We start from the raw sequence: 22,310 nt of genomic DNA on the forward strand, positions 1-22,310 counted from the left end.
ATTGAGATAGTTTTTCAGGTGTGATAGAGCAGCTGTTTGTCACTCGGCGAGTCTGCCGTGGCGGAGTTTCGATACCTGGTAGAAAAGACTGGGCTCGTAACGCCAAATACCGAGCGGAGTTCGCTTCAGGCAGCCAGTGACATTGTGACCAGTGGTTGACCGAAGTCGTGGTAACGATAGTAATGTATTGTAAGACTACGGCTTCTGTTCATCAGTCGAACAACCTGTGTGCAGCGTAACTTGAAAACGGTTCATTGCGGTTTGTCTCGGAGATATGATACATATGTATATAGACAATATCGTACAAAAGCGTCATGCATGATGGTAGTGTCGCAATGAATAAATGAATAATTAGTGAGCAAATACTTTTATAGTCCAATCTTGGCGTCTAGAAAAATATCGCGCCTTCTGCTGGTTAGCCAGTGTTGCCGGATCCGTGATAAGCAATGGACATGTCTTCATATTAGTGTGATCAAGGCGATGCCGCCCATGGTGAGACGGAATCATCGATCATGATTCCTCGTATCCGATTGCATACTGCGGCAGGGAATTGTCTTGGCAAAAGTCAGTTTCGACCATAAGTACCAGGGGACATAGACGTACCTTTCCTGCAGTCGTGCTAGCAGTGCGACCGCCTTGTCGCGATAACCATTACCGAGCTCTGCGCGGAACATAGCCTCCCACGTCGATGGCTAAAAGGCAGGGTGAATTTTTATCATGTATTTTTGCATTAATGCTCACCTCGCGGTACGATGGGGATGGGGATGGGGATGAGAATACAGGCTGATTGGAGCCTTCATGAGGAACATGGTTGCCCGACGCTGCAACACCGCTGGGGGGATCCACCAAGCTCTCAAATATTCGTCGAGCTTCTTCAATATTGCCGATGGCAGCATAACCCTTGATGAGGAGGTTGGCGATGTACGCCGTCATATGTACCCCAGATAACTTCAGCTTCTCCATGTAACCAGGTGCAAGAGCCATCTGCTTGTTGGTCACGAGGACATTGATGAGAGATTCATAGGCGACAGCATCAGGTGCTGGGATAGAGTCGAATGTACTGATCGCCTTGTCCAAATCCTTCTTCACGCAACCGTAGGCGTTGATAAGAGCGGCCCAATGGCTGCCCTGGAGCACCACAGAACGGTTCTTTCGCAGGAGTTTGAACACTCCTTCCATAGCGTCGACGTCAACAGGCTCAATAGTTCCATATGCATCGATGAGCAACTAAAACACAAACTTAAAGAATGGCAGATAACGCAAAAATGAATAGCTTACCTTGTACGTGTGAGCAGAAGGCTTGACACCAGCAAGAAGAAGCTGATCGTAATAGTGGAGCACCCTCTCACGATCAGGCTTGGTCTGCGTGTACAGTTGCATCATCATGTTGTACGGCGGGATGCGAGGCTTGAAGTTGGGCTGGGAAGACATCTCCAAGAACAACTGCTCAGCAGATTGAGCATCACCGACACGTGCGCAGGCGGCAATAACAGCGCCATACGTGATCGAAGATGGGCGTACACCGGGAGTAGCCTTCATCTGCTGGAACAGCTCGAGTGCGAAATCAGCCTTGCGCGCTTTAGCCAACTTGGAGATGATCGTGTTGTAGAGGTAAACGTTGGGTGTGCAGCCGAGCATCTGCGCTTCGCTGAAAAGAGACATGGCGTTCGAAGTGTCGTCCGTAGTGTCCTTGACACACTCTATGAGCGAGCCGTATGCGTCAGGAGAAGGAATTCCGCCATTGGATGTGATGCGATCTCTGTGCTGGAACGCAGCTTCCATATCTCCGGCATGCGCGGATGCGATGATCATCTGGTCTTCAATTTGGAACCACGCCTGAGACTGCCACTGCTTGTTATCGATCGAGTACAGTACGATCTGCGCAATATCGTACAGGCTGTGGACCTTCTCGAGATCACCGACACGGCCAAAGCCGTTGATGAGCCGCCCGAGAGTAGAGGGGTGAACGTATTTGCTAGTAGCAATTCCCTCTTGGAGGCGGCGATAGGCTTCATGGATTGTCACGGTCGGGTGCGATGGGAACCATTCATCGACGTAGCGGCTGAGTGTACCATCGACGACGACATCCTTGATGGGAGGGTACATCTGCATCACAGGGTTAGGTGACACGTCGCGCGACTCGCTGGGCTTCTCGAGTACGGTACGGAAGCTGGATGACACTTTTCCAAAGAATTCATTCAGCTCCTCCTTCGAGTGGCCAGCGTACAGCGCATCCGAAAGATTGGAGATGAGGCTGGCTTTCATTTTGGATAACTGGAAATTTTGCTTCGAAAGTGCGCTGAGAAGGGGGATGAGGCCCTTGTACGCGTAGTTTTTGATCGGGATGATCTGCTCCATATCGGCCTCTGCTGAAAGAACGGCGAGGGCACTGGACAAGAGCGCCTCATGGTCACGGAGGCCGATCCCGAATTGCGACATATCACCGCGGTTGGAGGTCGACATGTAGGAGTGTAGGTAAAGTGCTGCCAACTCTTTGCTCAGAGGGGCATTTACACTGTTCGCTAGTCGGACAATCCTGAGCACCTCCCCAAAAGCCGGCAGGTTCTTCTTAGATCCGGACTTGTTGATTGTATCGGATAGGAGCTTGACATTGGCTTCGAGAATAAGGATGTGGTCTATACGGCGCACTTCGAGGCCGTCACGAGGGGCACACTCAACAAGAATGTCATAGAGCCGATTAAGATCTGCGATCATGCCCTCCTGAGCGAGGAAGTCAAGCATCACAATCCATGCAAGTTGATCAGGACGAGGGGGTACAAGGGAAGACTCATGTGGGTGACGTGCTGCTTCACCCTGCTGTAGCAGGCGGTCAAACCAAGACAGAGCACTTGAGACGTCTCCCGAGTAGCAGAAACCGGCAATGATGGACGAGAACGTAGACGAGGAGGGCGAAGGGACTTCCGGTGAGGGTTCACCGGGGTTAGCGTTGCTGTCCATCATGGTTTCCAGGAGGCGAAGAGCGCCTGCGGGCTGGCCACCACGGAAGTAAGCTTCGATCATCTTATTCCAGACAAGAAGTTGTCCCCGCGTAACCGAGCTTGCTACAGCAGCTTCAGGCGCAGCAGAAAAATCAAGTCCTCTGACACGGCCTGCCTTGCCGGCTTCCCTGAACTCCTGAAAGACCTCCTTAGCGCCCTGCAGGTCATTTGCATTGGCGTATACAGAGAGCAAATTCAAGAAAACTTGAGGGCCAGGGAGGAAGTCAGTGCGTGATTCCAGCTGCGCAAAGACGCGAATGGCAGCGTCCACATTAGCTTGGTATGCACACGAGCGGAGAAGATTGTTATAGACCGAGAGGGGGATTTTGTTGCGTGCGCCAATGGCCAACGCTGCCTCAAACATAGTCATCGCAGAGCCAAAGTTATCCTCCTCCTTGAGCTGCTCGATGCGCTTCTCATCTGCTTCATCCATGGCGACCTCCTGGCGACCGAGAAGCTTGCGGCGCTTGACGCGACCATCAAGACCTCCAATAGACTTGTGGACCTCGTAATCGCGCTCGGTGAGAGCGAGAATAAGAGAGATGTAGGTGCGAACATTGGGAGTAAGGGAACGTTGAACCATATCATTGTATGTCTCGAGCAAGAGTGTGAGGGGTTCACCAGAACGACGAGTTTCGTGGAGACCAGCTAGAGCCATGTTGAACTCCGCAACAATGGGGTTTTTGTGTGTTGTGCGGAGGACGTGAACCTCGCGAATAACACTGGCACCATCACCAGACCGCGCTGCCCGACGAAGAGATTCATACATTTCGGAATTGCCACTCTCATCGTCTGCGGCTGGGTCTGTGACAGACTGTGGGGCAGCGGGATCGGTGGACATGGATTTGCCAGATGCTGTAGCAACCGGGGGTGGGGGTAAATCATCAATGGAACCGGATGCGCTCTGTGTAGCTGTAGAGTTGCGCCGTGTGAGGGGAGGTCGTGAAGACTCAGAGGGGAGCTCATCACGCGCTTCGGACGGAGCAAACGTGTGTTTGGTGCGAACGTGTTGTTGGACCGTATGCAAGACACTCAAAGACTCCGCCTGGCTGTGCTCGTGCTCGCTGAGCGCGCCAAGAGAGAGACCGCGCCGACGGGTAATCTGGCGCTTGGAAGAGCGGGGGTCGACGCGCTTGGGAACAATTTCATCAGAATCGTCATTCTGTCCATTGTTTCCGTCGTGTGATGTAGACGCATTTGCCTGTGTCACAGCACGACCGGCTCCCTGTAAAATATAAGGATCATATCAGACATAAAAGTGGACTGTACCGACCGTATACCCGTTATAGAACCGACTACCTGCATTGAACTTTGCGCCACCCGGGCCAGCACCATTACTGCCCCAACTTGAGCTGCCAGCGCCAGTCCATGTTGTAGGCGCGCTTGGTGCAGATGACTGAAGCTGGAGTACGTTACGGAGGGTATGACCTGTCTGGTTCTGGACGGCGGCTACTGCACGAGAAGTGTGTAGGAAGATGTGGTTAGCGACCTTGGGCAGCATGGTCGCGATTGCGAGCCCGTGCTAATTGTCGCACGATTCAGGCTTGGTGGTCGTCGATGGCGACGAACAAAGAAGTTGTTAGCACTTGGCTATTAGGATACGTGTGATCTAATGAAATTTCGTCCAATAAAAGCAAAAATTACTATGCGGTTGATCCCGGGCTGTATTACTCCGTATATTTCCGTGACTCATGCCGAAGGCAGACGCGTCACGCAAGCTCCATGTCTATCGCACGAACGTTGGTATGTCGACATACGTACAGACAGCAGGCAATCAAATATTTTACCTTTACTTCGGCCTCATCGCACGACACGCCAGTCTGAGGCCAAGACATCTGCCCAAGCGTGTGTCTCGTCTTCTACAGCATCTGTCTCTTCCGTTAGTCCAGCGAACGAAACTTGAGCAGGGCGCTGTAAAGGACACGCAGTGATGTGGGTGGAAGATATACATGTCACGCGAGCGACTGTCGTTAGCATCTCGGGTGTAAATGTTATGGGGTCGATGGCGAGAGCCTATGCTCACAGATGAGCATTCCCGTACCCCTTTACTGATCAGAGAAGCCTACCTTGTATGCAACGATGCTGTTAACTTTCGCTTGCGACACGTTAGTTATTTTTGAGAGCAAGTCCCACTGCTGCTCTGCACGGAGGTGAAGGGCTTCGTCTGGGTTTACTACAGACACTTCAGCTGAACCGTAATCGAGGCTGAAATTGGGAGTGCACGATTCGTCATCGTAGGGAGCCGCAACGGGCTCCTCTTTCGACCTTCGTTTCTTCTTCGGTCGCATACCTTCCTCTACATCTACACTCGTTACGAGTATATTCGACGGCAAATCATCCCGTTCCGAAGGAGGTATCAGCCGTGCGTACTTGACTGGAGGGACTGAAACCTTTTCTCGAGTAGAAGTGCCAGCAGGTGTAAGTTTATTCGGAGGTTCAGACGGCGATTCTTGCACGGAGGCGTTTTCGCGCTCCGCAAATATAATCTTTGGGGGGAGGGGCTTGTCCATAAACTGGCGGAAGTTCTTTTTCTTATTTTTGTTCCGCAGGGACGCCATCATCACTTGGGGCTCGGATTCGGGCTCAACATCAGCAGCATAAGCATCAGAGGAAATGCTTGCTAATGACATGTGCTGAATGGGAAGGGGCACGACGGAGTTGGCACCGGACGTAGGTGCTAGAGACTCTTCAGGGGATTGATTGTGCTCCGCTACACGTTTCCGCCGTCTGCGGAGGTTGCGGTTGCGGGTGGATGGCTTACCGTAACCTGGGGGAACAAATGAGACACTAGCGGATCTACGTGAGCGACGAAAAGAGTTGAACAGTTCTCGTACTTGTCTTGCACAGTTTTTGATTTTGTAACTGCAACTGCACGCTTCTCCATGGGTTTTGGCGCATCTGTGTTTGAATCAGAGTCCGAGACTGACGAACTGGCTGGGCTAGATGAGTCGTCTGATGAGTCAGAACTCGAGGACGAGGGTGAAGACGAGCTGGAAGAAGCTTCCGAGGATGTAGATGCGCGGCGTTTACGCTTCTGAGTGGCAGGTAAGGGTATCCTGCTACTCGACATCCCAGGTTGGGATGCTCCTTTAATGCTTCCAAGTGCATAAGTACACCGACGTAGATTGCGCATATTCTGCTCACCAAACAGCGTCACCATCTCGTAAAATTGATATGGGGCTGTCATCCAGGAGGTCATACTCGTCCATCACGAGAGTAATGTCATCGGCTTGCAGGCCAATAGGCAGCCGTGCACATAGCGTACTTTTGAGTTGTGCAATCGTATAGACCTCATCGGCGACCGCTAACCATGCTTTGAACGGGCTCAACGGATGTACAGTCGAGATTTTGAGACGCATGATGGTATATGCCAAGTGTCTCACGGGTGTATTATAATTTACTTTATGTACTTTAGTTCTCCTCGAGCCACGTTGACTTTCATCCAAACTCGTTTCTTTCTCTTGTTTTTACTTCCAGGTCGTGTTGGTCGCTAGTTCGCAGCGATGGCGAACTATCACTATGATGAGGCAGGTAATATGGCTGCCTACTTCATTATTTCTGTCCTTGTTATAATTCTACTGCCCGTGACACTTTCGTCACTTGCAAGCGTGTCCTCAAGTGAGTATGCCCTCTGTTTCCTGCAACTTTGACTGAAAACTCGTACAGAACCCCTAGAGCTTGATAACGGGTGTCAGTGTACGCCCTGTGTGCAGCGTAGAGCCGACGTGAGGAGACGCCAGCGTGGCTCGCTGCTCAGTCCCAAGTTCACCCGAAAGTGAGACATCTCGTATGGTTCTGAATTCTACTCATGCCTGGAAAGGGCACTATTAATCATTGCGGGCTGGATTGCCGTCGCATACCTCTCCTACAAAGTTGCGCATGCAGAGCTAGAAAACAAGGTGTATAATCCATTCGAAATCCTTGGCATAAGTACGGTATGTATAGTTCAATGTATTCAGTCTTTTTGGTTGCTCACGCCATACAGGGTGCAACTGAGAAGGAGATCAAGTCACATTTCAAGAAACTATCACGAGTATAGTGCGATTCTTATTTTGTGTGCTGTGCACGGCTCATCGTTCTCAGCCATCCCGATAAAGTCAAAGCATCCATCAATGAAACGGTAGAGGACATTGCCAACCGTTTCGTGGATATTACCAAGGCGTACAAGTCGTACGTCGTATATTGAGTTCGCAAACAGGCGAGACTAATACCGTTTCGAGGTTGACGGACGAGACCATCCGTCGCAACTGGGAACTTTTCGGGCATCCCGATGGCCGACAGGAAGTCTCGATGGGTATTGCTTTGCCAAAGTGGATCATTGAAGGCAAAAACAACATCTGGGTCCTTGGTGTATATGGCATCCTCTTCGGTGGCGCACTCCCCACGCTTGTGGTATGTACCGCACTATCACTTTACCCGGAGTGTTCCTTACACAACCTAGGGTCGCTGGTGGTTTGGTAACCGCCAAAAAACAAAAGATGGGATTAATGCAAAGACCGCCGCAGCATTCTTCATGGCACTCACAGATAATAGCGGCATGAAGGAGGTCGTTGGTGCGCTAGGCAAGGCATACCGCTGGGAAACCACGTGGGCAGGCAACACAACGGGATTAGACGAGCTTGAGAGACAGATTGATGAAAAGATGGGTGACCAATGGAAGGAGGTAAAGGATCTTGTGGCTCCTGGTGGCAAGTGCGAAGGGACTGAACAGAGGGCCTTGGTGCTGCTGTACGCTCACTTCCTGAGGTTAAAGATCAACAACGAGGCGCTTAAGCAAGGTGGGTTTGACCTTAGGGTGGGATGTCGTTTTTTGATCATTTGCGCGTCCAGAACAGGCCAAGTTACTATTGCAGGCCCCCATGCTGCTCAATGCGCTGCTGGGAATCTCGGCTGCGCGTAGTTGGTTGTCTCCCAGCTTGATGGTGATGCGTCTGCACGCCTATGTCATGCAGGCTCTTCTTCCTGGAAAAACAGTTGCACCACAAGCTCAATTACCTGGCTTCCATGACGATGCTGATGCACCAGAAGCTAAAGACCTTGCCTCATTTATCTCGCATCTGGAGGACAAGGGAGACGACCGGATCACAGAAGCACGAAAGGCTGCCGAGGGCTGGAGTCAGTTGGATGTTGTGGATATGTCTTTCAAGGGTTGGTTCTTAACCATTACTGTCAACTCAGTACTTATTTCACTCCAGTCATCGGTGAAAGCTTGGTCACACCATCATCCATCGTTTTCCTCCTCGTTAAACTGCGTATTCGCCGGCCACTTCAAGGCGACGCACCCTCGCCTGCTTCTGAAAAAACTGCCAAGGCCCTTCGGGAGGAAAAGGAGAAGGACGAAAAATTCTTGAACAGCCGGAAGGACGCTGAGGACATCGATGACGCCGCACCTGCGTGGGCTCACGCACCCCATTGGCCAGGAGTTTGTCTTTTCCCTTTCGTACCATCCTCGCATATCTGACTGGAACATTCAAAGCTGCGCAAGCCAGGATGGTGGCTTGTCCTTGCTGATGACAAGTCGAATAGAATTGTTGTGCCCCCGTTAAAGATCTCAGACGTCCCCGCATCGAGTCCAGGGAAGGAACGTGACTACCGCTGCTACAAGTTACAGTTCCAGGCTCCCCCTAACGTAGGCTTGTTCACTTGGAGAGTGTATTTTGTAAGCGACACGCTCGTGGGCGAGGAGTCATTCCGGGACATTTCGGTGGGTTCCCATTGGATTTTGCGAAGGCGCAAAGACTGATGTAGCTCGTAGCTCAAAATCGATGACATATCTGCACTCAACGCAGAAGAGCAGACAGCGGAGGATGAAATTTCGGATCCCGAAGAGGATACGTTGGCAGGTCAGATGGCCGCGATGCGTGGGGGATCTGTGAAGCGAACGCTGGCGCCTGAGGAGAGCGAGGACGAGAGCTCGACAGATGAGGAGCAGCAGGATGGTGACGATTCTTCAGATAGTGATTAGGCGTTTGTGAGTCGATACGGTACACTTGGTATCATATTATTTGCCTCCCTTCCTTTTCACAATGGTAAAGCCATCCTCGTCAGTATCTGGTACCTCTTTTGCATGGTTGAGCAGCTGTGGAACAACATCGTTCCCGTAATCTTCGCCATCGCTTCCACTCTCGTCCTCGTCACCATCGCTATCCTCCCAATCACTTCCACTCCCTGCATCAACTTCATATTGAGGCATTTTTCCTTTCATTCGTTCTGCTTGCATCTCCAAGTCCTTAACATATCCGTCCCTACCCTCCTTCGCATCGCCCCACAAACGCACGGCATCTCTAGCAACGTCAAACGCGCTTCCATCCTCGAGTGCAACCTCAAACTCGTCATCCATGATCTGGAGCAGCATCGCTTCTATATATTCAGTGTCAGGTTCAGGGAGCGTGTGTGACGGATGTATGGGGGCTGAATTGAGAGTTGTGAATGAAGTAGATAATGGTGGAAGTGATGCTTCGAATTCATCTGTGATGACACCCGCTAGCCAGCGCTGTTTTTGTGCGCTTTGCGGACCTCCCCAGTTTTGGTGCACAGCGATTCGAAGAGCTGGCCAGAGCGCAAGGCGGGCTAGAAGGCCACGCGCAAATAAGATCGATGTAGGTGACGGAACTTCATCTGAAGCCATCGTCTTGATGTGAAGGTGAAAGGCGAGTAGATCGCTTACTAATTGTAATCGAATGGCAAATCAATCAGATTATCAGTGTCGGAATTAGATATAAACCATAATATTGAATCAGAATATTCAACCAGTTCAAGTTCGCGTTCGACTTGCATTCGACGTTCTGGATTATTCCTGAAAGACGCAGGTTCACAGACAACCGGCGAAATTGGTTCAGTTCGAACCGTAAACTCGGCGATTCAGAAAACACGACACGAAGTCCTCAGTTTCAAAAATACATCGCAGGATGTAGAGAGCGAACCCATGCTGTGTATGTAGTAGATGAATAACATAATAAAAGACAACTGCAGACTAGTCGAACAACCCGAAGCCCTGTGAACAAGCGTCAGCACCAGGTAGTGATCTGAAGGCGAATTGAGCGCATACCATGTCGTCGTCCGACTCCTCTTTTGCTTCCTCCTTCTTTTCCTCTTCTTTTGGTGCCTCAGCGGCAGCGGCACCACCAGCGGCAGCAGCAACGGGTGCGCCGACGGCCGGTGCACCTCCACCAGCGCCGACGTTTGATAGCAGATCCTTTACGTTCTTCCCTTCCAGGGCCTTTGCGAGGAGAGATGCCCAGATTGGCTCAAGCTCGACCGATGCGGCGTCAGTCAAGGCGATTATTTTGTCAGCCTGCGAGTATCCTCTTGAGTTACGAGAAGTAAGATAGTGTGCAAGGTACGCACGGTGATTTCGATACCCTCATCGGCGAGGATAAGTGCGGCGTAAGTCGCAGCGAGTTCTGAGGTGGCCTGTGTGTTCAAAGGAACGTTAGCAATTGTGAAGTGCTACATCCAAAGTGTGGGCTGTGAATCCACCCTTTGGACTTGGATTTTTGAGACTGAGAGACGATCCTGTGGCGGATACTGACTGGTAAATACGAAAGGCAAAAACTCACCATTGGAAAGGGCGATTATGTCGTGAGTTTGGGGACGTCGAGGGCGATGTGGATACTAGTACTTGAGGTGGATGAGCCAAAACTTCGGTCACGTGGACAACACTGCCACAAACTCTACACATTCCAGTCTTTACAACTACAAGCATCTTGAGGTGAACAGTGATCATTGACTCCTTCGAAGCATCATAGTTTACAGTAACTCATAATTTTCCTTCTCTTGATCTTGTCCCCTCCAAACCGCAAAACGTCGCCTCAGTGCTCCTGCTCGCATCAAAATCCGGAGTCCCTATCGCCACCTGACAAGAGCCAAATGGTTCCGGTCAACGGTGTCGACGGCTCCAACGGCGTGAATGGTGTTAACGGACGTAACATTCACGGCATACCCATGGAGCACAGGTACTGTGCTGCATAGCGCAGAAATCCATACGGATCATGTGCATCTGACTTTTTGAGCAACATATCAAATTTCAGCATCTGGAAACACGCCGTGGCCACCGACGAGAAACACGAGTCTGCCGCGGCGAGGATGAACGTACGTAAGCTATCGTGCTTACAGCATCATCTAGAGTACGTTGTGTTTCCATTCTTCTGCACTTTGGCCCCTAGGTTGCAATGACAGTATGTACCACCTATCGCACGACAATATTTACCCCGAACTGACATGGGACCCGCGCATTGATAGACACTCACATATTCGACTGTGGTTGGGGTGTGTGACCTCTTTTATGACAATATTTCGTTACTGGCCTCCCTCGCCTCGATAGGAAGATTCTGTCCCTGGGGTGCGACCTCGTAGAGATTGCGAATAATTTGTCTGACTTGCTGAATGCAGGAGACCGTGACAGTCAATGTTCCAACGAATTGGATTGACCACTTGTTTAATCCCTCTGCAATCAAATTCACACTCGGGAAATGCATCCGGCATCGTAATCGTAACGACATCAAGGATGTTTTGGAACACGTAGAGGGCGACGAATATTTGTTTTCCTGTAACGGCCAGTTTTACTCTTGGGATATCCTAAGCGAACAGCTGTGTGCCGTGATTGAGCCCAAGGGAAAGGCGGAACTTTGGGAACCGATGGACGAAGATCTGAAGAAAGTGAGCTTAAAGGTACTCCCTCCTTCATATGCAGCATAGTAGTTCGGATAGTCACAATGTGTCAGTGTGGCAACGTTACGCCTGTTCTACCTCTGCCAAAGCCTCAAACAAATCCATGAATCTGGCTCGATCATTCCACGATATAAGCGCCTCTACAATGCATCTCTATTGTAAAAGCACTACACTAATTATGTGGTTGCATCAGTGGCTATTCTGCTGAGGCCTTGGTATGCACGGTGCCGTTCACACCACCACGAACAGGACGATCTGAAACTCCTATGGTTGTCAACGCTAGTTTCATCGGAAAACTAGGGTCGGGGGCTACCTACAAATCATACGAAGCAGACATGCCTAGGGTATAGCACTGGTATACCCGCGGATCGGAAGGTCGACACCGTACTAATCCGGTATGGCAGCTTATCCGCACTGTCGCATTTACCCGCGGGTACATACTACAAGAAATAGCATTGTGGAGGGTCTAGTACCCTCACATGACACCCTCATTCGCCGTTTCCTTTTCTTCAGAGACCTAATGAGATTCTCGGTGCTACTACTGACCAGATCACAGTGGAGCCACAGCCAAGACAGACGGATGATTATGGAGACAAGCTGTTTCGAGTGAAGTGTGGACGGTGCCAGCCGTGTGAAAACACTTGTTCGATGGTGAGGTAGCTGCAACGCATACTTAAGCTGTGATGTCAGCGAGAGTGACGGCGTGCAACTCACCAGGAATGTAATCAAGTGCCATCCGGTGCATATTCGGATGTCTTTTGATTATGAACCCACCGCTGCAGCGGGTCTTTGGTATTTATTCTCTACTGGTTGCCGTAGGTAGTCATCGGACTCATCTACTACTAGAGATGCTATGCCAAGAAATATGTCATCGAAGTCATCAGCACGATGTTGAGGTTGACTGTTGAACAAGGAAATGTGCATACTTTGTCTTCTACCGAGACATGTGCAGCCGAAGGTGAGACCTGGTCTTTAAAACGATCTATGTAAGTATTCTTGGACGAGATTTTCGGCAGCTCCAACCCACCCGTCTTCCCATCGCTGTAGTCGGAAATAGTAGGCCAAGAGGTGGGTCAGCACAAATCGCAACGTGTCAAACAACTAGCAACTATGCTCACCTGTTGCGATGCGATACGTTTGACGACGTTAGCCATTATTACAACCGCTACGAACCGTAGAAAAGATGATACGAATGAGCACGTCGGACGGCCGAGGTAGACTCAACGAACGAGTTCGAGTCACCTGCAGTAGACTGGTTAGCTATGTTAATGAATTAAAACTGATAAATTTGATTCATACCGAAGTTGCAATAAGTAAAGGAACGTTTGCCTTGTCTCCTTTGGCTGCATGTTTGGGGTTCAAGCTTGAAGAGTGACTACCTCGTCAATATGTAATACACTGAAAATTCGAAAGGACCTTATACCTTCTCTTGAAGTAGGTCCGCTCGACTCACCTGACCTTGCCGAAGAACAAGATGCTTACAATTTGTTCAGATCTTGCTGATTCTTATAACGCATGGCTAATGTACATGGCGCTCTAACTTGAAGGTGAGTTAATCTTAAAATCACTCATGCCGTCCCCGCAAGGTCGCGTCAAATTTCTGTCATCATGATTCATAACTTCCATCATAGGTTGGCGAAATTTAAACATGCATCGCTGACCGCTGGCAATAATATGACGGCATTGTGAATTGAGTATCCTTCCACCAGGTGCCCACTTGGCAAATGAATTCAACACGTCGTTGGACACTCGATTCATTCAAATGATAAGCTGCAGCTTCTCATAACTGACGTGGCGGCTCCTCGCGCGCTACCGAACGCTGCTCGACATTATGATGACGAAGCAAACCTCTGCGGCAGACTCGGACCCATCTGCTACTAGTCGCTGGGAAATTGCCACGCAACTTATCGCGGCTGTTTTTTTATTTGAGTGTTGTCCGCTGAACCCGGACCCTATGTTAGACATGATATACATCATTGTGGCTGTGCCACCCCTCCGAAGATCACTCTAAGTATTGATGCTCTCGATGGCTCCAAGCAGAGGACCCGCTGGCTCCGATCTGAACCGGCACATAATCGACTAGGTTGTGGGAAAGGACAAAGTCGAGCGGACCTGCAAAAATGTATAAAAAGTACTCTTGAATTTTCAGCGTGATGCATTAACGAAGTAGTCATTCCTCTTATCCACAAAAATGCAGCTTTTGCTTTTCTTCAGCGCACTCACATCTATCGTCATTCTTGCTGCAGCGTCCCCCACGCCAGGAGCCATCGTGGAACATTCCTGTGAGTATACATCATCATCATAGTTACGTATCACAGCTAATGCATCACTCAGCTAAGCGAGAGGAACGTGTCACGAACCTCTTTCAACGTGATGACCCAGAAGAGGACAAGAAGCGCGAGGAGCTGGATTCCAACACCATTATTTATGCGTGGTACGACGGGCCCGGGGGTGGTGATCGTCGTGAAGGTAGGTTATAGCATCTGCCATTTATTCATCTATGTATTAAAGCTTTTGCACTAGAGAAACGCGAAGAGCTTGAGACCAACCTCGTGGAGTAGTTCTAGTACGATGCCTTTCGATCAGCATTAAATGTGGAGGAGAGTATGAGGTGTCGTTGGCGCTAGTGTTAGAGAGCTCGGGATTGTACGGTGCTCCCTTAAATAGTTTGCTGTAGGAATACGCTGAGTTGACCGTATCATGCCTACGGCAGAGAATAGAATACAAAGAGAGAAGGGGGCGATGAGTATGCATGTACGAGTCCTTCAGATCTTCAAATGGGTGTGGTGTCTTGCTTCCTGTGTGGGCTAGGAGGAAGACAGTTGTTCCGTCGCATCACCGAGCCTGTCTCCCAAGCTCACCTCGCAGCACCCCATCTCCACCCTTGAAACATGCATCACCCGCCTCGGATCCACGGGTCTGGGTATGTGCCAACCACTAAAACGTCCAGTCCAGCACAAGCACTGCGAATGCAACCGTTGCTAGACATGCCAGAGACCCTGATATAGAGACATTGGTATTTGCGAGACAGAATGTGTCCATTGCAGAGGTGCAAATAATTACGACTTTGGATGATGGGACGTGGAGGCGATTGAGGATGAGTCCCGTGAGGCACTTGGAAATAATGTCTAGATGTCTCCCAAAGCCTGCCGTCTTCCGATCTAGTACAAGCATTGAGAAATGTGTAATTCGGGAATCTCTCCATGACTTTGAAGGATAAAACCGCTGCGATGTCCCGTCATCTACGCGCTTCAACTACATATTATCCCGGGCGTTGACATAGATGAAGGCACAAACCTAAGGCACCTGGTGATTTATCTCGGACTGACGAAGCTATCGGCTTCAATGTTGCGCAGGCCTGTGCGGGTAAGTCGGTAAATAGCAAGTAGTCCCACCAGTGTGGTATGGCTTGGGACCCATTCTAGAGACCATCATGGGACCCGACTTCGACTAAGTATGCTAGCGAAGTTGAAATTCGAAGTTGCTTATACTATGCCCACCTTGATTAATTGATTATTATGATACCTATCGATCGATTCTGTGAAGGTAGAGAACCAGAACAAACAAAACACAATAAATGAACGAACAAAATCAAACCACTTCACCGGTGCCGTACTACACCAAATTCAATGAAACCCGTTCTCTCTCCTTCTTCCTCGACAGTAAAATCGAAAGGGGTCTGAGTGGCCCTTGTACAGGTGCGAGCTTTGGATCAGCTTCAATCTCCGTCACACGACCACGCGAGAGCACCTGCGACCCTTTCTCCCTCGCAGCTCTTGCAATGCGCTTGGGAAATCCCTCATCGACGTCCCTGTGCGATTGGGTGACTGTTGGACTACCGAATGCGTTGTCTTTGATCACGGCTACAGGTGGTGGTGAAATGAGGGGTTTACCCTCAGGAGAGCTCGAAAAGGAACGCTGGAAAAGAATTGTTAAGTGCATGCAGGGACAATCGCCCTGCTACGCACATAAGGTTCTGACTCCACATCATCCCTCATAGTCTTGCTCTCCCGTATGCTCTGGGTCCATGCGAACCGAGGCGATTCTCACCACCTTATGAGTCCGATGCAAAGCGGCTGACAGACTTAGACACACCTCTCGGCTTCTTCTCGAAAAACTCGTCTGGGAAGTTCTGCACTTTCTCCTCTGTGGCTTGCGTAGCGCTCCAAGAATTCACGATCCGGCGGTATATGAGGTAACTGGCGATGTAAGCGATGCATAAAGCGAGAAGAATGAGCGCTGCGAATGGGAAAGCGTGCTTGTGTGGCTCGTTCACGGAGGACGTGGCGGTCGCGCTAGGGAAAGTGGTGCTACTCGAAGGGGCCATGGTAGTGCGTCGGGTGTGGGAGATCGGATTGGGACGTTGGAGGTCAAAGATGCCCCGCTTGAATACTGATGATGGCGTGTAAGGAGAAGAGGGTGGGTGGTGGGTGGGTGACGAGGACTGATATGGCCTTGAACTGGAGGCTGACATGCACTCAAGGTCCATCATGATCCGCCAGTTTAACTTTTCTTTCAAGGCCATTTATGTCTAGCAGTTGGTCATGGGATCCACACAAAATTGAAGGTCTGCTTCGAGACTGCACAAACTTGGGAGACGTGATGAAGTCTCATTGCAGATGTTCAAAGAAAGGAAATCCACGAAAGATACAACTTCCTTTGCGAAGTATGAGCGACTGAGGGGCCATGCTCTTCCATCTGCATAGTGCGGCATTCTCAGCAAATTTTCATTATTCTACCTGCGTGGCATTGACACCCGCCGTGCGTGATGGTTGCCTCTATGCAGAATCGACAAGCCTACGGATATGTCTACGAAGTATTGGTGTCACAGCGTCTCGATCGGTCGGTCACTCACGATTGGCACGCGAGGCACCACGATGTGAATGCCTGCCTCCACACTGGGCATGGAAGCGCATCTGGGAACGAATGTTCGACAATGATTGATATCGAGTTATAGCGTCGTTGCGACTTTGCTCAACGTGGTCGAAGGTAGAGGTGCCTCTCAGGGACGACTTATACCATCATAGGTACCAAAAATGCGAGGTATGCTGGGCCGCCAATATCAGTCGGTCCCAGAGAAGATCCCAAAGGGGAAAATAATGCTGGAATCTCGAAGGGCAGTAATTAACTGCTTCCTGTCATAAAGTTACAAGACAGTCTCTCATCATCCATAGGCTTCTCTCGATCATGGCGTCGACAGCATCGGTGAGACGACCCTAACGAGTACTTGCAAATACTTACACCACATGCCACTTCATTGTCATCAACATCAACGTCAATCGATTTGTCCTTCCAGACCCGAACGTGAAATTAGTGTTTTAAAAGTCCGGTCCAGTCCGGACTTTTGCCTTATTTGGAGGCAACCGGACCGGTTGTGACCAGTTGCAACTGCGAGTCTAAGTTAGCCGAGGCACGAGGCTAACATAGAATATAGTTATTGTGTGGTTGGTTGGTTTGAAACCCCGCTTTCAGCGGGGTCGGTTGAACCTCCCATAAGCGGTGACGGTCAGGTGTGTAAGACCCCGCAATATTAATCCATCCTCCGATTAGAGCTGGATAGGCTAGGGTTAAGGTTAGAACCGTGATTGGTCCATGTGAATTGCACCACGCCTTAATTACTCGCGGTGAAGACGAGCAGGGTTCCTTGATCCACGCAGAATGTCCGATAATACATATGAATCGCAGACATTCTCTGCTGAATCATACTTTGAAACGCAACCGGAACCTCCTTCACTCGTCGCCGACATAGAGGGTGTTCACGAGTTTATCCAACGGCAACGACAGGCTAACCGACCCGTTGTGCTCGTAACGGTGAGAGTTATTCTCAGAAGTGCTCGCGTCATGCACCCTGAAATCAAACCAGAGTGGAGGGACCACCGTACCACTGGAGCTCAATGTGTAAGAACGAGCTAAACCACCCCAGCCGTACAGGGTCACTGACCTCATCCAATAAATGCGCAGCGTCCGCTTCCTCGATAACTTCAGCGCCGGTACGCTCTACTTTTTTCTTTTCGTTATATTACGCCAACCATCTATCACTCACGCAGGCACCCGAGGTGCAACGTCCGCCGAATATTTCCTCAAAGCTGGTTACGCCGTCATATTCATGCATCGCCAATTCAGCCTGCAACCCTTCAGCAGGCATTATTCCCACTCAACGAATCCATTCCTCAATTTTCTCGAGATCGATGCTTCGTTGCCGTCATCCTCCACTATAGACTCGGCGTTCCCTTACTCAAACGATCCTGCACCCACGACACCGGTACCGCAGATCACTGTTACTACTACTGAGCGCACGAACCTTCTCTCAGTGCTGCGTGCATACAAGGCGGTGCATGCGCAAGGAACTCTGCATATGCTCTCGTTCGTTACTGTGAACGAATATCTTTGGCTGCTGCGCGCGGTCAGTAGTGAGATGAGCGTCTTGGGAAGAAAGGCGATGTATTACCTTGCTGCTGCTGTCAGTGATTTCTTCTTGCCGCAGCAGAGACTGGTACGTCACCGAACCTTGCCTTGGTAAACAATATTAATGTATGGATGTTCAGTCGGAACATAAGATACAATCTGGAAAAGGCAATCTGTCCATAGAAATGGATCAAGTACCGAAGATCTTAAAGCCCCTTGTGTCAGAATGGAACCCAGAAGGGTTCATCGTCTCTTTCAAGGTGCGTCCGTATCACTTTCCTACCGTCAATGCGACTGATATATTTCTCAGCTCGAAACTGACGAGACAATTCTGATACCGAAAGCCCAACAAGCGCTCGAGCGTTACGGACACCAGGTTGTGATCGGAAACGATCTCCACCACCGCAAGTACCGCGTTGTGTTGATATCTCCCGTGGCGCAGGAAGACGCCACGAAGAAATTGGACGGAGTCCTCACATCTCAACCTAAATATTCGGAATTTTGGATAGAAATTGATTCTCATCAACCGTCCACCCATCCCAAGGAAATAGAGGAAGACATTATTGAAGAACTGCTTAAACGGCACAAGGTATGGATCGAGAGCTCATGAGTTGGATTCTGATCTATAGTAATGCGTTGGATGTAATCATATACACTAGAATTATAGTCTTTTGTGAAGGCGTGTGCGAGCGGGAGTAAAGTCTCCTCTGGTGTCTATTAACTTGGCAGTGTGGTTGTACTGCCAGCGACTGTTTGTCCTAGGTGACAATCGATAATAGGTTTAAATCACATCTGTTTTCAGGCAGAGGAATAAAACGAATATATCACAAGGTACTCATTACACAACTGACACGTCATCTCAGTGAAGTCTTTACAAAGAAAACCGGGAGATCTTCTCGGGCAAGCGTCCTCTTTGGCCATTTTGGTGAAGCAGATGACGACTGTGGCTGATCTTGGTGTGGCTCGATGGTACACGAGCGATCTTGACCGGAAGACGAGATGTTGACGCTATACGGCGCACGCTCGGGGATATTTGACGGTTGTTGACTCACGGGAAGTTGCTCTGATTGTTGGGCTAGATGTGGAATGTCGACAAAAGTACTTTGCACCTTGGTCGTGTAAGTTGTGGTTGGGTTGTGGGAGTGGCTTCCACTCACCCGCGGATTTGGATCATGACAGGTATGATGCGCCGACAAGGGGCAACAGACCGAACATAGCATAACAAACTTCTCTGTGTCCGGCACTCTGAATTGCATCACGACAGGAGGGGCAAAAAACTTTGATGGTGCAGCAGCAACGAAGGTACAGGTCGCATGCAACGCGCTAATAGTAGTCATGTCGCCCCGCTTGTGCTTGGTGTTTGACTTGGTTTCTGACCACCAACGACGCGACTTGGAGAACCAAGAGAGTACACGCGACCAGGGTTTGTTCACAGGGCTCGGCTTGTCCTTGTCGACCGTCAATGAACCTCGCTTGATCCTGGCTGATGAGCGATTCCGGAGAAAGACGCAGACCACGAGGGCACCCATGCCAATGATGGTGATCGCGAGGATGATGATGCTTGCGACAGGAAATGAGCCTTGATTGACGTGGGCTGGGCGGGAAGAGCTAGACGTGGATGCAACAGGGAAGCTAGCTGTAATGGAGGGTACCATGATCGATAGGTGGTGATGAACGATGCTAAGTTTGTCGGTCAAGACTAGTAAGGCTTAGTCCGAGAGGCTGACAACAGTACACGGTTCAAACGAATCAATACATCCAGCCTGGGGTGACTTGGTGCACAGAGTCGTTTCACAGTGACATAGGCCTGGACACATGAACCCAGCCCTTGCATAGCCCTGCGAAGGTCTGCGGCTGCGCCGCGGACTGCGCTTGTCTGAAAAGAACTTATAGTTCAAATAACATGCGTAACCTTGAAGCTTGACCATCATTTCTACCCTTTAACGACAATTAATTCACCATGGAAGAAGAAGTAGCTGCCATCGTATGTTAATTTCCATCATCATGCTCGTCCCTTCTGAAGAGCTCCACCTTGCCAGGTTATTGACAATGGTTCCGGCATGTGCAAGGCTGGCTGTAAGTTATGCTTGATCTGATTTGCTACACTGTCTGATAAGCCTCCTCGCAGTTGCTGGTAATTTAACACCATTTGTGGTGTTGTAAGCATACCCGACTGACTGCGTTTTGTTAGGTGATGATGCTCCCCGTGCCGTCTTCCCGTACGTTTCCCATTATGTATCGTCACTGATCATGAAACGCTCAACAGGCATCGCACAGCTCCATCGTTGGTCGTCCCCGACACACGGGTGTCATGGTTGGTATGGGACAGAAAGACTCTTACGTCGGGTATGCTTTGCCCGTCATCGTCGTCATCGTCACCTTACCCCTAGTACCCAGTGATGAGGCTCAGTCCAAACGTGGTATATTGACGCTCAAGTACCCTATCGAGCACGGTATTGTCACAAACTGGGATGACATGGAGAAGATCTGGCATCACACTTTCTGCAACGAGCTTCGTGTAGCCCCAGAGGAGCACCCCGTCCTGCTCACAGAGGCTCCCCTAAACCCTAAAGCTAACCGTGAAAAGATGACACAAATCATGTTCGAGACTTTCAATGCACCCGCATTCTATGTAGCCATTCAGGCAGTCCTGTCATTATACGCTTCCGGTCGCACGACGGGTATTGTGATGGACTCTGGTGACGGTGTCACGCACACTGTACCTATCTACGAAGGTTTCTCTCTTCCTCACGCTATCCTCCGTCTCGACCTCGCTGGTCGTGATCTTACCGACTATCTCATCAAGAACCTGACCGAGCGTGGTTACTCTTTCACGACGACCGCCGAACGTGAAATCGTCCGGGACATAAAGGAGAAGTTGTGCTACGTCGCCCTCGACTTTGAGCAGGAGATGCAGACTGCCGCTCAGTCATCGGCCCTAGAGAAGAGCTACGAGCTACCTGACGGTCAGGTCATCACCATCGGTAACGAGCGGTAAGATGATTCCTTGTCGATCATTGAGTCATCACACCTCATATAATCGCAAAAGATTCCGTTCACCTGAAGCGCTTTTCCAGCCTGCTTTGCTTGGTCTCGAATCCGCCGGTATCCACGAGACAACGTAAGAAAACAAATCATTTGCCAGGAATTTAGTCCGATTTACCCCTTCTAGGTACAACTCGATCTTTAAGTGCGATCTTGATATTCGTCGCGATTTGTATGGCAACATCGTATTGTCGGGTGGTACTACAATGTTCCCTGGTATCTCCGACCGTATGCAAAAGGAGTTGATATCGCTCTCACCTTCAAGTATAAAGGTTGGTGCCAGACTTCGATTCACATGCATAATACTCACCCATCATCGCTTTCAGGTCCGGATTGTCGCTCCCCCTGAGCGGAAATACTCCGTCTGGATTGGTGGTTCCATCTTGGCTTCGCTGTCCACTTTCCAGAATCTATGGTGTTCAAAGCAGGAGTACGACGAGTCCGGTCCCGGCATCGTTCATCGCAGTGCGTGTCTCGTTATTTTTCTATTGCTCGTTCTCAATGTCCTATTCACCCTGCCACAGAATGCTTCTAAACGTGATAAAGAAGTAGCGAAAATGCATCATGTCTGATGTGCTAGAATAGCATTGTTTTTGATTTACGACCTTGAGACGCACTCACATACATTAAGCCTGGATGATACTGTTTACTTTTACTCTTTGTTTATCTGCTACAACCTTTCCACTCGCTACGTTTCACAAATCCAAAGTACGACATTCCAGCGACTGTCTGGTGCAAAAGAAGTCATCAAAACAATGTACTCAAGCTGGATACCGCGGGGATGATCCACAAGAACTACAGCTTCAGAGCTGGAGTGATAATTTTTAACTTGTTACCGATCCACCTTCTTCTCAGTCGCTGAACCTAGCTCTCGCCACAATTTCAAAGCATCGTCCGGCAGCATCTGAAGTATCCCGATATCCACTCCCACGCGAGCTGAGGACTCCACAGATGCCATGGCACCATGTGAGTCTGGGATTTTGAATCGCATACCAGGGATACAACCGTTGGCCAGCAGGAGTGCGCGAAGACGGTAGCAACGCCAGTCAGTATAACTGAATAGGTTATAACTGGTGCGTCCTGCCTTGAATTGACTGCGAAATAATGGGGTTAAACAATAGTTAATTGCTACCCGATAACAATTGGAATATTCGAGCTCGATGGTCCGCTTCCCTTGCCAAATGACTCCCC

General features: G+C 49.9%; 11 protein-coding genes across 11 annotated transcripts; 5 read left to right on the forward strand and 6 right to left on the reverse strand.

Moving 5' to 3' along the window:
- Nucleotides 1–182: 182 nt before the first annotated feature.
- On the reverse strand, nt 183–4,602 carry EDB91DRAFT_1160171 (uncharacterized protein). The gene is made up of 5 exons (XM_041319776.1): nt 4,273–4,602; nt 1,279–4,224; nt 742–1,227; nt 604–692; nt 183–554 (listed from the first exon to the last, which is right to left on the reverse strand). Exons 1-5 carry the CDS (start codon nt 4,498–4,500, stop codon nt 473–475), a joined length of 3,831 nt encoding a protein of 1,276 aa, XP_041172493.1. The 5' UTR covers nt 4,501–4,602; the 3' UTR covers nt 183–472.
- On the reverse strand, nt 4,603–6,374 carry EDB91DRAFT_1160174 (uncharacterized protein). The gene is made up of 5 exons (XM_041319777.1): nt 6,144–6,374; nt 5,834–6,094; nt 5,066–5,786; nt 4,787–5,012; nt 4,603–4,725 (listed from the first exon to the last, which is right to left on the reverse strand). The coding sequence occupies exons 1-4, from the start codon at nt 6,356–6,358 to the stop codon at nt 4,800–4,802; spliced, it is 1,410 nt and encodes a 469-aa protein (XP_041172494.1). The 5' UTR covers nt 6,359–6,374; the 3' UTR covers nt 4,603–4,725; nt 4,787–4,799.
- Nucleotides 6,375–6,412: 38 nt separating this feature from the next.
- Nucleotides 6,413–8,964, forward strand: EDB91DRAFT_1330651 (translocation protein sec63; the record flags this gene model as incomplete). Its single annotated transcript, XM_041325362.1, has 11 exons — nt 6,413–6,617; nt 6,666–6,774; nt 6,820–6,934; nt 6,985–7,037; nt 7,083–7,169; nt 7,220–7,391; nt 7,441–7,777; nt 7,830–8,147; nt 8,195–8,421; nt 8,476–8,703; nt 8,755–8,964. The coding sequence occupies exons 1-11, from the start codon at nt 6,503–6,505 to the stop codon at nt 8,962–8,964; spliced, it is 1,971 nt and encodes a 656-aa protein (XP_041172495.1). The 5' UTR covers nt 6,413–6,502.
- EDB91DRAFT_1160184 (Pre-rRNA-processing protein TSR2-domain-containing protein) lies at nt 8,938–9,680 on the reverse strand. Its single transcript, XM_041319778.1, has one exon. The coding sequence runs from the start codon at nt 9,625–9,627 to the stop codon at nt 9,001–9,003; it is 627 nt and encodes a 208-aa protein (XP_041172496.1). The 5' UTR covers nt 9,628–9,680; the 3' UTR covers nt 8,938–9,000.
- EDB91DRAFT_1160185 (60S acidic ribosomal protein P1) lies at nt 9,681–10,642 on the reverse strand. Its single transcript, XM_041319779.1, has 4 exons — nt 10,559–10,642; nt 10,347–10,412; nt 10,048–10,293; nt 9,681–9,993 (listed from the first exon to the last, which is right to left on the reverse strand). Exons 1-4 carry the CDS (start codon nt 10,559–10,561, stop codon nt 9,973–9,975), a joined length of 336 nt encoding a protein of 111 aa, XP_041172497.1. The 5' UTR covers nt 10,562–10,642; the 3' UTR covers nt 9,681–9,972.
- Nucleotides 10,643–11,384: 742 nt separating this feature from the next.
- On the forward strand, nt 11,385–11,696 carry EDB91DRAFT_1060173 (uncharacterized protein; the record flags this gene model as incomplete). Its single annotated transcript, XM_041314320.1, has 1 exon — nt 11,385–11,696. One exon carries the CDS (start codon nt 11,385–11,387, stop codon nt 11,694–11,696), a length of 312 nt encoding a protein of 103 aa, XP_041172498.1.
- A 2,057-nt stretch (nt 11,697–13,753) lies between these two features.
- Nucleotides 13,754–14,398, forward strand: EDB91DRAFT_839068 (uncharacterized protein). Its single transcript, XM_041328576.1, has 3 exons — nt 13,754–13,951; nt 14,004–14,138; nt 14,193–14,398. The coding sequence occupies exons 1-3, from the start codon at nt 13,861–13,863 to the stop codon at nt 14,228–14,230; spliced, it is 264 nt and encodes an 87-aa protein (XP_041172499.1). The 5' UTR covers nt 13,754–13,860; the 3' UTR covers nt 14,231–14,398.
- A 1,284-nt stretch (nt 14,399–15,682) lies between these two features.
- Nucleotides 15,683–16,315, reverse strand: EDB91DRAFT_839099 (uncharacterized protein). The gene has a single exon (XM_041328577.1). The coding sequence runs from the start codon at nt 16,192–16,194 to the stop codon at nt 15,724–15,726; it is 471 nt and encodes a 156-aa protein (XP_041172500.1). The 5' UTR covers nt 16,195–16,315; the 3' UTR covers nt 15,683–15,723.
- Nucleotides 16,316–17,292: 977 nt separating this feature from the next.
- On the forward strand, nt 17,293–18,778 carry EDB91DRAFT_1160213 (phosphopantothenate-cysteine ligase). Its single transcript, XM_041319780.1, has 6 exons — nt 17,293–17,480; nt 17,533–17,567; nt 17,631–17,659; nt 17,717–18,162; nt 18,215–18,334; nt 18,385–18,778. Exons 1-6 carry the CDS (start codon nt 17,328–17,330, stop codon nt 18,682–18,684), a joined length of 1,083 nt encoding a protein of 360 aa, XP_041172501.1. The 5' UTR covers nt 17,293–17,327; the 3' UTR covers nt 18,685–18,778.
- EDB91DRAFT_1160217 (uncharacterized protein) lies at nt 18,779–19,946 on the reverse strand (the record flags this gene model as incomplete). Its single annotated transcript, XM_041319781.1, has 1 exon — nt 18,779–19,946. A coding segment is annotated over exon 1 (796 nt), but the record flags the coding sequence as incomplete, so codon positions are not given.
- Nucleotides 19,883–21,731, forward strand: EDB91DRAFT_839110 (actin 2). Its single transcript, XM_041328578.1, has 10 exons — nt 19,883–20,058; nt 20,114–20,150; nt 20,203–20,208; nt 20,266–20,293; nt 20,352–20,420; nt 20,472–21,068; nt 21,124–21,195; nt 21,247–21,391; nt 21,446–21,584; nt 21,644–21,731. Exons 1-10 carry the CDS (start codon nt 20,035–20,037, stop codon nt 21,652–21,654), a joined length of 1,128 nt encoding a protein of 375 aa, XP_041172503.1. The 5' UTR covers nt 19,883–20,034; the 3' UTR covers nt 21,655–21,731.
- The last annotated feature ends 579 nt before the right edge of the window (nt 21,732–22,310 follow it).

This window comes from Suillus paluster (assembly GCF_016628075.1).
Source record: "Suillus paluster strain FC165 chromosome Unknown EDB91scaffold_80, whole genome shotgun sequence".
Taxonomy (NCBI): domain Eukaryota; kingdom Fungi; phylum Basidiomycota; class Agaricomycetes; order Boletales; family Suillaceae; genus Suillus; species Suillus paluster.